Source organism: Nyctereutes procyonoides, unplaced genomic scaffold (genome assembly GCF_905146905.1).
Source record: "Nyctereutes procyonoides isolate TBG_1078 unplaced genomic scaffold, NYPRO_anot_genome, whole genome shotgun sequence".
Lineage (NCBI taxonomy): Eukaryota > Metazoa > Chordata > Mammalia > Carnivora > Canidae > Nyctereutes > Nyctereutes procyonoides.
This window is the reverse complement of record NW_026575052.1, coordinates 42,185,485-42,198,326: the sequence shown is the minus strand read 5'-3', so window position 1 is coordinate 42,198,326 and position 12,842 is coordinate 42,185,485. Positions and strand designations below refer to the sequence as shown.

The 12,842-nt window shown below is 40.5% G+C and overlaps 1 protein-coding gene across 1 annotated transcript in view; it reads right to left on the bottom strand.

The window, feature by feature from the left end:
* Positions 1 to 12,842, bottom strand: part of ANKRD55 (ankyrin repeat domain 55) — a 409,242-nt gene that overhangs the window by 35,184 nt on the left and 361,216 nt on the right. The window contains exon 16 of the mRNA XM_055332857.1: positions 4,071 to 4,131. Coding sequence (XP_055188832.1) covers positions 4,071 to 4,131 — 61 coding nt within the window. The remainder of the gene's footprint in view (positions 1 to 4,070; positions 4,132 to 12,842) is intronic.

The window sequence follows — 12,842 nt, the reverse complement described above, 5'->3', positions numbered from 1 at the left end:
TTAATTTTTAGGATAAAAATTCTAGAGCATTAAAAAATTTTTACTTCATAATTTTACCTTTTGCTAACTATAAGGTAAAATGATTTCTAGAGTCAGGCACTGTTTCTATTGATTTTGCCTTTACAGTGCACCGTCTTTACTTACGGTTATCTTAGGGATGCTGTAAGAGAATTTAGTGTTAAGAATTATATCCAAAGGTTCATATCTGTTTTCACAAGTTGGATTTATTTTCTCACAGTACTGTAATAATGAAAGTTTAGTTGTCAGGTCACTCACATAAATCTACTTATATCAGAATTTGCATTCAATATAGGATCAACAATATATCCTAAATACAATAAAAAAAACAGTGCTTCTCTGGGTAAATGTGTTCAAAGTTCTAACCCAGATGCCATTAGTTTATAGCCCCTTTTGATGGGACACTCTTTCTGTCAAAGCTAAAATGCCAGCAAGAGAGGTTAGATTCTAGGAGTTTAGCAACTTCTTAACTCCCTGTAATTGTAATAGACTGCTTCTCTCTATGTCAGTGATTCCTCTGAGGTCCGGAAGAACAAAGGCACAAAGGACAATCTGACCCATTTTGCCTTTCCCACAGTATTAAACTCAGTAGTGTGGATAGCTTGTAAATAAGTCACTTTACAATTAAGCTCTGTAGTCAATGAAACAGGAAAAATAAACAGATCGTTAGAACAGAACAATTAAAAGAAAACATAGCATAATGTAGTTATGTCTTGTGGGGTTAGGGAGGGCCTTCTTTAAAAAGACATCAAAGGCAAAAGCAGTAAGGAACAAGAATGATCACTTTGATTATATCATATTTTAAAATTTCTGTACTAGAAAAGACATCACAAGCAGATCTAAAATGAGCAATGGACTGTGAGAAACTATTTGTAACCCAACAGCAGACAAAGGATTAATGTTCAGAATGGAAAATAAGCTATGAATCCATACAAAAATGACAAAGTAAACCCATAGATGAATGGACAAAAGATCTATATAGGCAAGTCACAAAAGGAAGATATAAAAATGGCCATTATGCTTGTGAAATGGTGCTCAATCTCATTAGCTATCAGGGAAATGCAAATTAAAACAAGAAAACATGACCAGCACACTATTCAACTGCAGGTGAAGCTATAAATTGATATAGCCATCTTAGAGAAGCACCAGGCATGTGTATTAAAAATTAAAATGTACACCCTGGTGCCCAACATTGGTTTTCTAGAGAACTGATTGTATAAAATACTCAAGGAGGCTTGTGTAAGAACACTCTTTAGAGGAGTGTTTGTGATGATGAAAAACTGGAAACAACCTAAATATACATTCATAGGGGAACAGCAAACTAAAGGGAGGTATTTCCATTGTGTGAAACATCATGAACCCATTAAAAGAAATAAGCCAAATCTATATGTATCGACATGAATAGAGCTCTAAGACATACTGTTAGGTGAAAAAACAAAGTTGTAGAGCAACATATGGAGCGTGATACCTTCTACGGTACAGTCCACAGTGTCTGTGAATATATACAAGACATTGGGAAGGAGACGCATCAGTAATTAGCTGGGGGCTAAGGTGGGAGGGTGGAAGTAATTAAGGACTTACTATCATTACTTGTAATATTTACATTTTTTAAAAGCAAATGTGTTCACATATTACTCATACAAGTAAAAACTAATAATGTAAAAACATTGTTTTAAGTCCCTGAGCTCAGATCAGGACAGGTGCTAAAGTGATAATCACTTCCCTGATACAAAGTACTACATCATGTTTTATTTTACTTGAATAGTTATAGGAGACAGGCTTTCTTTCTTCTTTCTCTATTCTGTAGTTTCAATTATATAACCTATCTCTTAACAAAGTTAGATTTCTACTCATTGATCCTCTAATCTTTAATCAATATTGTGATAAGCTTGGGAGTCCTTCAGTTATTCTGGGAATATAATTTATTCAGACTATGTAGAGGTATGCCTTGCTCTTTCCTCTTGTATTAGAAAACCCTAATGCTTCACTAGCAGCATTAACTTACCTTTCCCTCATTTCTTTTGCCTTTGATCTTTTCTCTTTCCTGTTTTTAGCAGACACAGGGTGTGTGCCTATGCCTACACTTTGTTATTCCATCATACATAATGGAAACTGCATTGTGCCTGGAGCTTATTGGCAAAGTGATTGAGGAAGGGGGAGAGCAGGCCATCGCTTGCTCAGAACACTCAGAAGTCATAGGCAGGAAATCTACCAAGGTGGTGAATGAAAAAAACGCCTTGGCTGTGTTCTTTCCATGTCCGAATTATCCTTATTTCCCAGGGGTAAAGGGCTTCTAGCCCCTATACATTTATACTGATTGACTCATACTAGCAATGATATCTACATCATTGTTGTGTGTGTGTGTGTGTGTGTGTGTGTGTGTATTTTAAAAACACAGGCAAGTATTAGCAGTAGGCTTAGGTGGGTTTCAGACGAGCTGTGACATGTCCCCAAGAGGAAGCTGCAACATTGTATGTAAGTGTCCTATTTGAGGTCCTGCTCTCTGCACACAAAAGTCACTGGGCCACAACGCTGGTGTAAGAGTGGGAACAATCTCCTCTGAGAGGCTACTTTGCATGTGAAGGAACTGGAGAGATTTCTAATATTTAGTACATATTATCTGAAAAGTGTAACAATCAGCACTGTTAGATCTGGGTCTACTTTCACTGTCCCCAGCAGCCAGGGGCCTCCCAGGGTGAGGAAGAACAAGGAACTATCACTTTGGTGGAGCATATTCTTTCAGCTGAAGGCTGAACAGAGTTAGAGGTCTATAAGAGGAGTCAAGCTTTCGGGTATAAATGACTAAATTTGTGCCCTTTCTGGGTGAGGGTAGGAGTTGGAGGTGGATGAAGCAGTTGTCAACTTTGCCAAACTCTAAGGAGTTTGTGATCAGTTGACATAAACTGCACCACTAAAGCTCCTTTTTTTCACACTATGGGCAGAGTGGTCAGAGTGTGCGCTCTCATCACTGGTTCTCATTTTTAAAGCAGAAGTTTAAAACAGTGCAATTCTCTCTTTCCTCTCTTTGCTTTAAACCCCTGAAGACATGGAGAGTGAAAGCAGCGTGTGACCACTGAGTCAGGGTGGTGTCCAACCTCAGATTGAGGTTGTGAAGAAGGGGCTTTTTCAGTGTGGTCATTAATGCCAAGCCAGCTGGGAGGAACCAGAAAGCTCAAGAAACACAAGGGGCCCAGCCCTTGTTAGGGGACTTCCTCCCACACTGTTGTCTATGGCTACCTGGCTTCCTTGAAAACACTGTAATCTGGGATTTGGGTGCATATGCATTTTCAATGCTCTCACACTTTGTCAAAGTGACCAGACATTCTTAGAAAAGTGCAGCCAAACCAAGCACATAATTATATATTTAAAAAAAAAAAAAGCTAAAAAACCAGGTATTTAAATCAGTTTAAAGAAGCTTGCTAAAGAAAACAGGCTAGGTAATGAAAATCAGTCCTGCTTTTTAAAAGAGTTAAGTAGCTAGAATAAGATCCTAAGCTACTCTGGGGCAGCTCTGCCTGGTATCTGGTAACACTCCTGCAGGAATTTTGTTTGAGAGTGCTGTATTGTCTTCTTGGAGGCCTTATGTTGTCTCTGCAGCATGGAAGAAACAGCAATTGGGATCACTGGTGTTAATAATGTGGCCTCCGGAGCATGGAGCCTGGAATTATCACCTATCATCTTTCCCTCAAAAGGAGAGCAGTGGCAGTTAACAGCTTGCCCTTGAAGTTTCTGGGACTCAAGAAGACAGGAAAGATCAATAATTTGTTTCTCAATATCCAGAGGGAAATTACAAAATTTCAGTGGTATGATAGACACTTAAGTACTTAATGCAAGAAATTATTCCCTAGTTGAAGCTACCCATACCCAGGGTGGGGATAAATTTCTGCCTGAGGGTCAATAGTAAAGACACAGCTCCCCTGTCAGGATAGGAGCCCCAAAATGTGCTCCATCCCTTTCTGAACCTTTATGATAGGAAGCGCTGGTTGAGAAAAGCCCTTCCTCCTACCCTAACAGGTGCAATGGCCAACCATTCCTTGAAAGGGCAGGCTCACCTCATTGTCCTGGTGATTAATCTCGCTGAGGTTTGACTGTTGCACCAAGACTGTTAGAAGCCTGTGAAGAAAAATAGGAGAAGAGGCTCAAAGGAACAGAATCCGTATGAAAAAAATAACATTAGAAAGATAGTATCTTAAAAAAAAAAAAAGATAGTATCTTGAAGGCCTCCAAATGAAGATGGGCCCTTTCTGTTTATCTAGGGGAAAGAGTCATAGAAAAGAAGACAGTGTGATCCATGAGAAGTCACTTGTCAGGGTTGCTCTATCTCTTCTCCTTCCACCTCCTCTCCATCTCAGTGCCTCGAGTGGGGGTAAGCACAAAGGGAATGGAGAAAGTGTGTCTTTAGGCTCATCTGATTCACCAGATCTGTGTACCTATGCATGCACTTGAAGAACTGAAGTCCTCTAGTACTTATCCTTTATTCTTTCACATAAACGTATACGATGCTTTCGAATTGCTTCACCACTCAGTACACGTGTCACACTTTTTAAATGTATAGCTTATATTAGAAGACAGCATTTACAACTTGGCTTATTTTTTTTTTTGTAAAACATACAAATATCTAAGCATGAAATGACACTCATCAGTGTGAAGCAACTATCAATGATTCTCAAATTCAAGTTCTTTATCTCACTTGGGTCCCACACTTGGTTGACGGAAGTCAACACTGTGGGAGAGAAGTGGTTGAGTGTAGTGGTTAGGAAGCGAGACTGCATGGGTTCACATCCCAGCCTTGCGGCTAAGCAGCTTTGTGACGGAAGGCAAGTACCTTAATCTCTCTGTGCCTACATCTTCTCATCTGTAAAATGGGGGTAGTAAAAGTGCTCACATTATAGCTCAGTATGAGGATTAAAGCGTAACACAGCAAGTGTTATTTCTAGAACACTTAACCCTAGAAGTTTTAACCCTGGCTCCATCCCAGAATGTCCAGGGGAATTTTTTTTTTTAAAACCACAAATACCTGGATCCTATATTCAGTGTTTCTGACTCAGTAGGTCTGGAGAGAAGCTCAGCTTTCACAGTTTAAAAGGGCTGTTCAGGAAATTCTGGTAAACAGGTCTGAAAACCACTGAGATAGGTATTGAATAAATTAACTAGAGGATACTCATTGCTATGAACTAACTTGTGTCCACCCCCTCCAACCTCCAAATTCATATGACTCTGGTCTCCAGAGCTTTAGATTGTGACTATATTTGGAGACTGAGCCTTTAAAGAGGTAATTAAGTTAAAATGAGCCATTAGGGCGAGACCTAACCCAATTTGACTGATGTTCTCAGAAGAAATTAGGGCACACATGAACATACCACAGGCGCAGGCTTCCAGAGGAAAGACCATGTGAAAAGGCAGCAAGATGGTGACCATCTGCAAGACCAGGACTGAAGACTCAGAGGAAACCAATCCTACTGACACCTTGCTTGTGAACTTCTAGCCTCCAGAAATTTGAAAAAATAAATTGTTGTTGCTCAAGCCATCCATCCAGTCTGTGCTATTTTGTTATGGCAGCCCTCACAAACTAATATACTCATCAAGATGATAAAGGATTGTCTATGGGGCGACAGTGAAGGAAATGATTTTTGGGAAGAATTATTTGAAAAAAATGAAATGGCTTAGCCTTTCCCCCAGACAGATCATTGTCTCTCAGCTTAGATGACCTGTAGTCCTGAGTGTTAAACTGCTACCTACGATAGAAGAAAAGAAAGTGGGACAATAGAAGAAAAGAAAGTGGTCATGTGGCATTAGTGGTAATGTAACACAAAGAGAGCTTAACTAAGGAAGCACTTTGGTTATTTGCTGTGGAGGTGAAATAACCAGGAAGCCAAAGGTTTAAATCTAGTTTTATCACTGTCCTTTGGGGAGCCAGGATAATGCTCGGATTTCATTCTGCCCTCACTGCTGTGTGACCTCTCTGAGCTTCTGTATCCTCACATTTCTCATGGGTATAACAGCATGGGGTAACAGGTGGTAAGAACGGAATACCATAGCAGGCGTAAAGCTCCTAGCACACAGACTTGAAAAGAACAGTGGCTCTGAATGCAAGCTTTCTGAATTCTAAAATTCCTCCATCTAGAGGGAGGAGGCTATAAAAATAATTGCACTTTTGGATAACACTGTTTTTATCTTTGTAATTATATTTCACAACTGGATATATTTGCCCTTAGAGTTGTTTTATAAGGCTGGAGTGCAACTGGCAACTGACTTTCTTCTCTCTATCTCTTTACTGGCCACTGTTTAATCTCTAAGGCTCATTTGGTCTGAAATATGGAGGGAGAGTGGGAGGCAAAGGCAAGAGGTCAGCTGTGGTCCAATCTGGTTATCCTCGGCTAGTAGACTGAGATCATATGTAGCCAGACAGCATCTTCTGGGGGCTGCTCCAGGGCAGTGATCACATTGAGGGAAGTCGGGCTCTGACCAGATGGGAATGAGGGAGGAAGAGCAAGACCTCTTGTCACATCCTGGGGATGCCTTCAAATGGTCATGGGATGAATCCTGTATCTGGATATTTATTTTCTTCTCAAATCCATTCACTGCCCTGCAATGTTCTGCTTTGAGGTTGACCCACAATGTCTTTATCATGCAGGCTCCCTTGCCCTCTGATTTCTTTCGGGGTTTGGCCAGGAGGACTGGCAGGAGAAAGGAGGGAAGCCACTTCCTTTTCTGACTATGACTTTTTTCCTTTACCAAAGGCCATGGCTCCTGCAGGTGAATCCTCTTCTATAGCCAGAGCTCTCAACAAGTTCCAATAATAGCTCCCTTCCTTGCCCCTCCAGCCTAGGGGTGGAACGTTTTCCTGTTTTGTTTTTTCTTTTTAAGGGGGGGAGTGGATGTGGGAAATTATTTCACCATCTCTTGTTAATTTTCAATAGTCTTCCATTAATCTTTCTACAGTTATCTTCTATTATTCCATTAGTTCCCTGTTATTACCCTGATTGATATATGCCAATCGATACTCCTTGATTCCCTTTGATCCTTGTGTCTCAGATTTGTCAGTCTCCAAAGATAGACACAAATTTACAGATAAATATGATCTCTCTCTTTTTCTCTTTATTCTCTTTCTTCACGTCACCAAATGACGTGAACCACTATCTTGCTTGCAGGGCCATCATGTATTGCCTTGGTGGTGATCCAGACTGGACTAGAAAGCAGGTGTTTGGATTCTAGGCTGGGACTTCCATGCTGTTCCATGGTACATGACTAACCTGCCAGATGCTTGTTCCCCATCTGTCTTAATTACCAAGGGACTTGCAAACCTCTTAGTTTTGTTTTTTCACAGTCCTTGTTCTGTGCTGAGGTGGCTCAGTAGTATTTCTTCCACAACCTCCAGCTTAGTCTCTTTTTAGCATCAGCTCTGTCCTGTTCTCAGCTCTCTAGGAAGCAGCACAAAGCCTACCTTATCCCAAGTAGCAGGACAGCAGGCACAGATGCCCAGCAGGAGCATTCGCAGACAGGCAGCATGGTGAGTGGTAAGACAACAGATGCTGGGGCCCGACTACCTCCATTAGAATCCCTGCTTCATTACCAACCAGCCAGTAAGCTTAGGCAAGCTAGGAAACTCAGTGCCCCTATTTTCTTATCTTTGAAATAGAAATAATAATAGCAGCTATTTCTTAAAGATCTGTTGTGATTTTAAATGTGTTAATACATACAAAGCAATTAGAATGACATTTACATGTCACAGTAAGTTCTGTATGATTTGATAATTTTTCTTTTAGACAGAGAGCATGGGGGCAGAGGTTGGGAGGGGGAGGAGGAGACAGAAAATCTCAAGCAGGCTCCACACCCAATGCAAAGCCCAATACGGAGCTCAATCTCATGACCCTGAGACCAAAACCAAGAGTAGGATTCTTTTTTTTTAATTTTTAAGATTCTATTTATTTATTCATGAGAGACACAGAGACAGGCAGAGACATAGGCAGAGGGAGAGGCAGGCTCCCCGAGGGGAGCCTGATGTGAAACTTGATTCCAGGACCCTGGGATCCTGATCTGAGCCAAAGGCAGATGCTCAACTGCTGAGCCGCCCAGGTGCCCCAAGAGTCAGACTCTTAACCAACTGAGCTGCCCAGGCATCCCTAATTTAATATTTTTTTTAAAAAAAACTCTTACTCTTTATATTTGGAGATTCCCTGATCTCCATAAGGTGATTAGTAGGCCAGAGAGAGAGAGATCAGCTAGATGTGTGCTGGGGGGTAGGGTGGAGGGGAGTTTGTTTCTGTTGGCTTCTCAGTTTTGCTGGCTCCTTGGGCTCACAGCCTTGGATCTGGCCAGCACAGTGATGGTTGGGGAAAAGGGTCCCTAAGCTAGTTGTCTGCCCTTCTATTCCTGAAGCTGCTGATGTGAGAGTATCCTGTAATACTGTAATATAACATTCATACACAGGTTAGAATACATCACCTGGTAACTAGAGAGCAGAACCTCAAAGAAATAAAATTTCCTTCCCCACTCTGTCATTAAAAGCCATGAAAAGAGGCAGATCCACTGGCACTCTGGTAGGGGGGGAAAAAAAGAATCTGCCAGTAACTATGGAGATTATGAAAAAGATCTGCAGAGAGCCCGGTGGCTGCTTTCAGAGGAAATCGCTGCTTGCCTTCCAATGCTAGCATGTGAAGCATTGTACAAACACAACTTCTTTCTCTTTGGAGCTTCATCGTAATGATCATGTCCCCTCTTTCACACTGGTGCCCCCTGGATGTCCAAGCCAAGGAAGCAAGAAATGCCACGAGGAACTGAAAGGGAGACAACCTAGACCTGCTGAGAAGCTGAGGGTTCAAAGCAGAAAGGGAAACCTGTGCACTTTCCTTTTGTACATCCAACTTGCTTTCCTGTTCATAATAAGAAATCCTTTATTCTTGTATCAGCTTAAGTCCCCACTGAGCTGCAGCTTAGCTTAGGCTGTGTACTGGAACTGGCTAGTTTGTCTGTGAGTTGTTTCCATCACAGAATCTTGCTGGGTGCAAAGGGCTAATTGAGGTGTCCCCTTGGCTTGTTTTTAAGCAGCTACAGTTTGGGGCTTCACTCTTAAAACCCTCCAGTTGAGCCCTGAGTAGAAGGAGCATACTATTCAGAAATACAAGAGTTAGTAGATTTTAAAATGAGTATGAATACCCAAGTACAAGGATACAATGTGGCCTTATAATTAGGGGACAAGTAGAGATTTTTTTGCACTAGCAAGGTAGGGAAGGAAGTTTCAGGGGAACTGAACGTTCGAGTTTGATGTTCATTGGATTCTAAAGTCTAGCAACAGTCTTGTAGGGGCCAATGGCAGGCCACCCCAAGATGGGCTGCTTTGGTATGGAATTATTTTGAGTTAAAAGCAATCAAAACTTAGTAGATTCAGAAAAAGCTTTTTATCTCCCCCTCAACTGCCTGCCTCTACCAGGAAGAGAACTATTAACAGAGATTCCCTTTTACCTAAGAAACTTACCTGCCTAATAGGGTAATCTTTGTTTTCCAAACATCTCCTCTCACCTTCCTTCTAATGGCCTTCCTCCCCTTGGTATTCTCAGACCCCAACCCTTCTCCTTAGCCCAGATAAGCCTCATGTTGCCTTACTATGTCTGGAATTTCCACGTCTGTGTGGGTTCCCAGTACATATGCTACTAAATTTAATATTTTCCTGTGAATTGTCTCCTGTCTCATGTCAATTTGCTGCTTAGACCATCCAGAAGAATCTTGAAGCGTAGAGGAAACTCCTCCTCCCCAACACATCTGTATGGGTGACATATTTTTTCTAGACTTGTGTATGCTAAGGTGAGGAAAGCTGGGGTGAGAGTTGGTGCGGTGGTAGGAGCAGGGATTCATTCTTTAGCACTGATCTGTGGTATTTTTTTTTATTTCTATCTACCTTCCATCATAATCACTACTACTGCCATCATTATCACCAACATTTATTGAACACTGATGATTAGAGGGTTCCATGCTTTTCACATGTTTTCTCATTTACTTCTGCCTATTTATTCTGAGATAAATAACTGTATTATTCATACTTTGTAGAGAATGAAAGCTAGCTGAGCCTTGACAAGTTAATATGGTCATTAAGAGGAAGACCAGACTCAAATCCAGTTGGTCTGACTCCAGAGCTGGCACTCCTGGCCACCCTTTACCTCAATCCAAAAAGAAGTTTCATTAGTTTTCAGGTACATATAGTAAAACAAGGTTACAAGTGAAGAAACCAGGCAAAGAAAACAAGGGCAGGACAAAGAAGATGTGATTATGATCCTTCCTACATGTGTACCAAAGGTGGGACATAATTTGGGCTTTGAGTTTTATACAGAGAGAAAAACGTAATCCTAAGTCACAGTGTTCACACAGTACAAATAAATAATTATCAGGAGCAGCACAGCAATTCCTCCTTTAGGAGAAATATTTTTTTGCTGTTTCTCATTTTTTAGATGCTGTGACGAAGTATTTTCTGACAAGTCCTACTGAGACAGTAAGGAGTTTTGTAAAGGTAGGGCTTAATGACAGAATGTGGCCATTAAAGTACATCCTATAGGGTCCACAACAGTGGATCCTAGGAGCATATCAGGCCCACAGGGCAGGTTACTTATCCTCACACATGCACCAGGGCAATAAGTTATCTTTTTGGTACCTCAGCTTCCTTATCTGTAAAATGGGGATAGAAATACCTATCACATAAACATGTGGTCAAGATTAGATAATACATGGGAAAGCGCTCAGAACTCTGTGTAGAACATGGTAAATTATGTGCTGTGTGTTCTCCTTTTCCTCATCATTGCAAATGCTGCTTATATACTTTGTGGTTAGCCAAACCAGCCTAAAGTTGTATCCATTTAGGAAAATTAAGCAGACAAGTTTTCATGGCCTAATGGAAGGTCACTCCCTCTGCATTATGCCTATCAGGTTAAGAGTACCCACAAGCGAGACGCATATATATATTTATTTCATTTTATTTTATTTTATTTTATTTTATTTTATTTTATTTATTTTTTTAGAAAACTATTACAATTACAATTCCACAAACAAGTGGAATAAAGAAGGCCAACGTTTGTGCCAGAGAGCATGGCTTAACTACTTTCTGCTTAAAACACTGAATGCAGATGCTATCAAACACTGCCATGGCTATAACATTTCTCATAAAACAATGATAAAATATCTAATTTTAAGCAATGTAATTCCATAGGGAATTCTTTAAGGCAAGCTAGTTTCTAAACGTTCTCTAGGTAACAAAGCCAATTGCTTTGCTATATGGGTTGTTGAGGTTTAACACAATTCATTTCTGGAGAACATTTATCAGAAATGATGATTTTGATTTTGGAATACTTAACATTAACCTTTGGGTTTTCCTAGTTACCACAGTTAGTATTATCATAACTCAAGCAGAATATTATCTTCCAGAATCAGCTAAGTGTCCATTTAGGACAATAAAACTATATCATCAGCACATAGAAGGATGTTTATTTTTCTGGCTTCAGCTCTTCCGAAGGTGGTGGCTGGGTCACTAGGTATAATTTCAAGAGAAGGGGAAACTGCAACTCTGTGTTATCTCTGTTATAGTGATGTAATGTAGATCCTAGAGAGTCTAGGGTCACTGCTGGGCGTAATAAGCAATAGATTAATATGTCCACAAAAGAGGAAGTACAATTGGATTGGTTTTCAATTTATTACTGCAGTGATTAGAGATGATGAGCCTAATCAATTGACCAAATTGACCTTGAGTGTGATTTTGACTGACAAAGCTTAGTTTACCCGTCGGGTGCAATGGCATGACAGAGTCAGCTTTCCACCAAAATTCATTACCCCATTTCTTGTATTGGAGCCATTGCCAGGAGATGGATTCTATATTCCCAAGTGCTCCTTATACCCAGGTGTGGCATAGGACCAGTGTGGTAAATGACTAGTTGTTATTAAAAGAATATGATCTAAAGTGAATTATATCAAAGGCTGAGATTTTAAAGAAAAAAGGAGGGCTTCTCCACACTACTATTTCCACATTTCCAGGCTGAACAAAGAGGATTCTGTGATCCTAGAGGATGGTGGAGCCATAAGATGGAAGAAACTTAGATCCCTGAGTTACCATGTGGAGGGGAGCCACCCCCAAACCAGGAACACCTACATTGGACAAAGAATTTCTTGTGTTAAAATATGGAAGCTTTGGGTTTAATTTGTTACAAATGCTATAATCACCACAAGAAAGGCATTTATCTTCTAGAATCAGGCAAATTTTGAAATGACTGCTCAGTGAGGCAAATAAGACCAAATAGAGCCAATCAAGGCAGAACAGTCTTAAAGGTACATTTTAAATATATTTTTAAGAGATTATTCTTGGGAAAACAGTGTTATTTTGTGACTAACTATTTTTGTGGGTTGTCCAGAAAATTCATTCTTTCCTTTTCCCAGTTCATCAAAAGAGAGTCATCCCTTTATGATGTCTATTGATTGTTAGCTCTGAGCCTGCTATTTCTTCTCTAAATTTCCTTGTTTTGTTGGCTTTGAGTAAATCCTAGTTTTTTATTATTCCTGGATATAATCCAATGATAATAAGAGACAATGCTTAGTTGGGAATAGTTCTGGAATTTCCCAGAGCCTTTTAGTGTAAAACAGAGTGAAATGATGAAATCAAGTTACCTCTCAACCTTGGTCTCATGAACCCCCGCAGAGCCTTAGGTTTAGTTTTGGACACAGGGTCTAGAGGATGAGGCTCCCAGAATGCACCCCTGTGGGGCTGGCCTGCGCCTAGCTCTGGGGAATCCTAAATTCCTATCAGAGGCATGTTCTGTGCTACAGAGGTTAAGGAAGTGCCCAGAATGTTG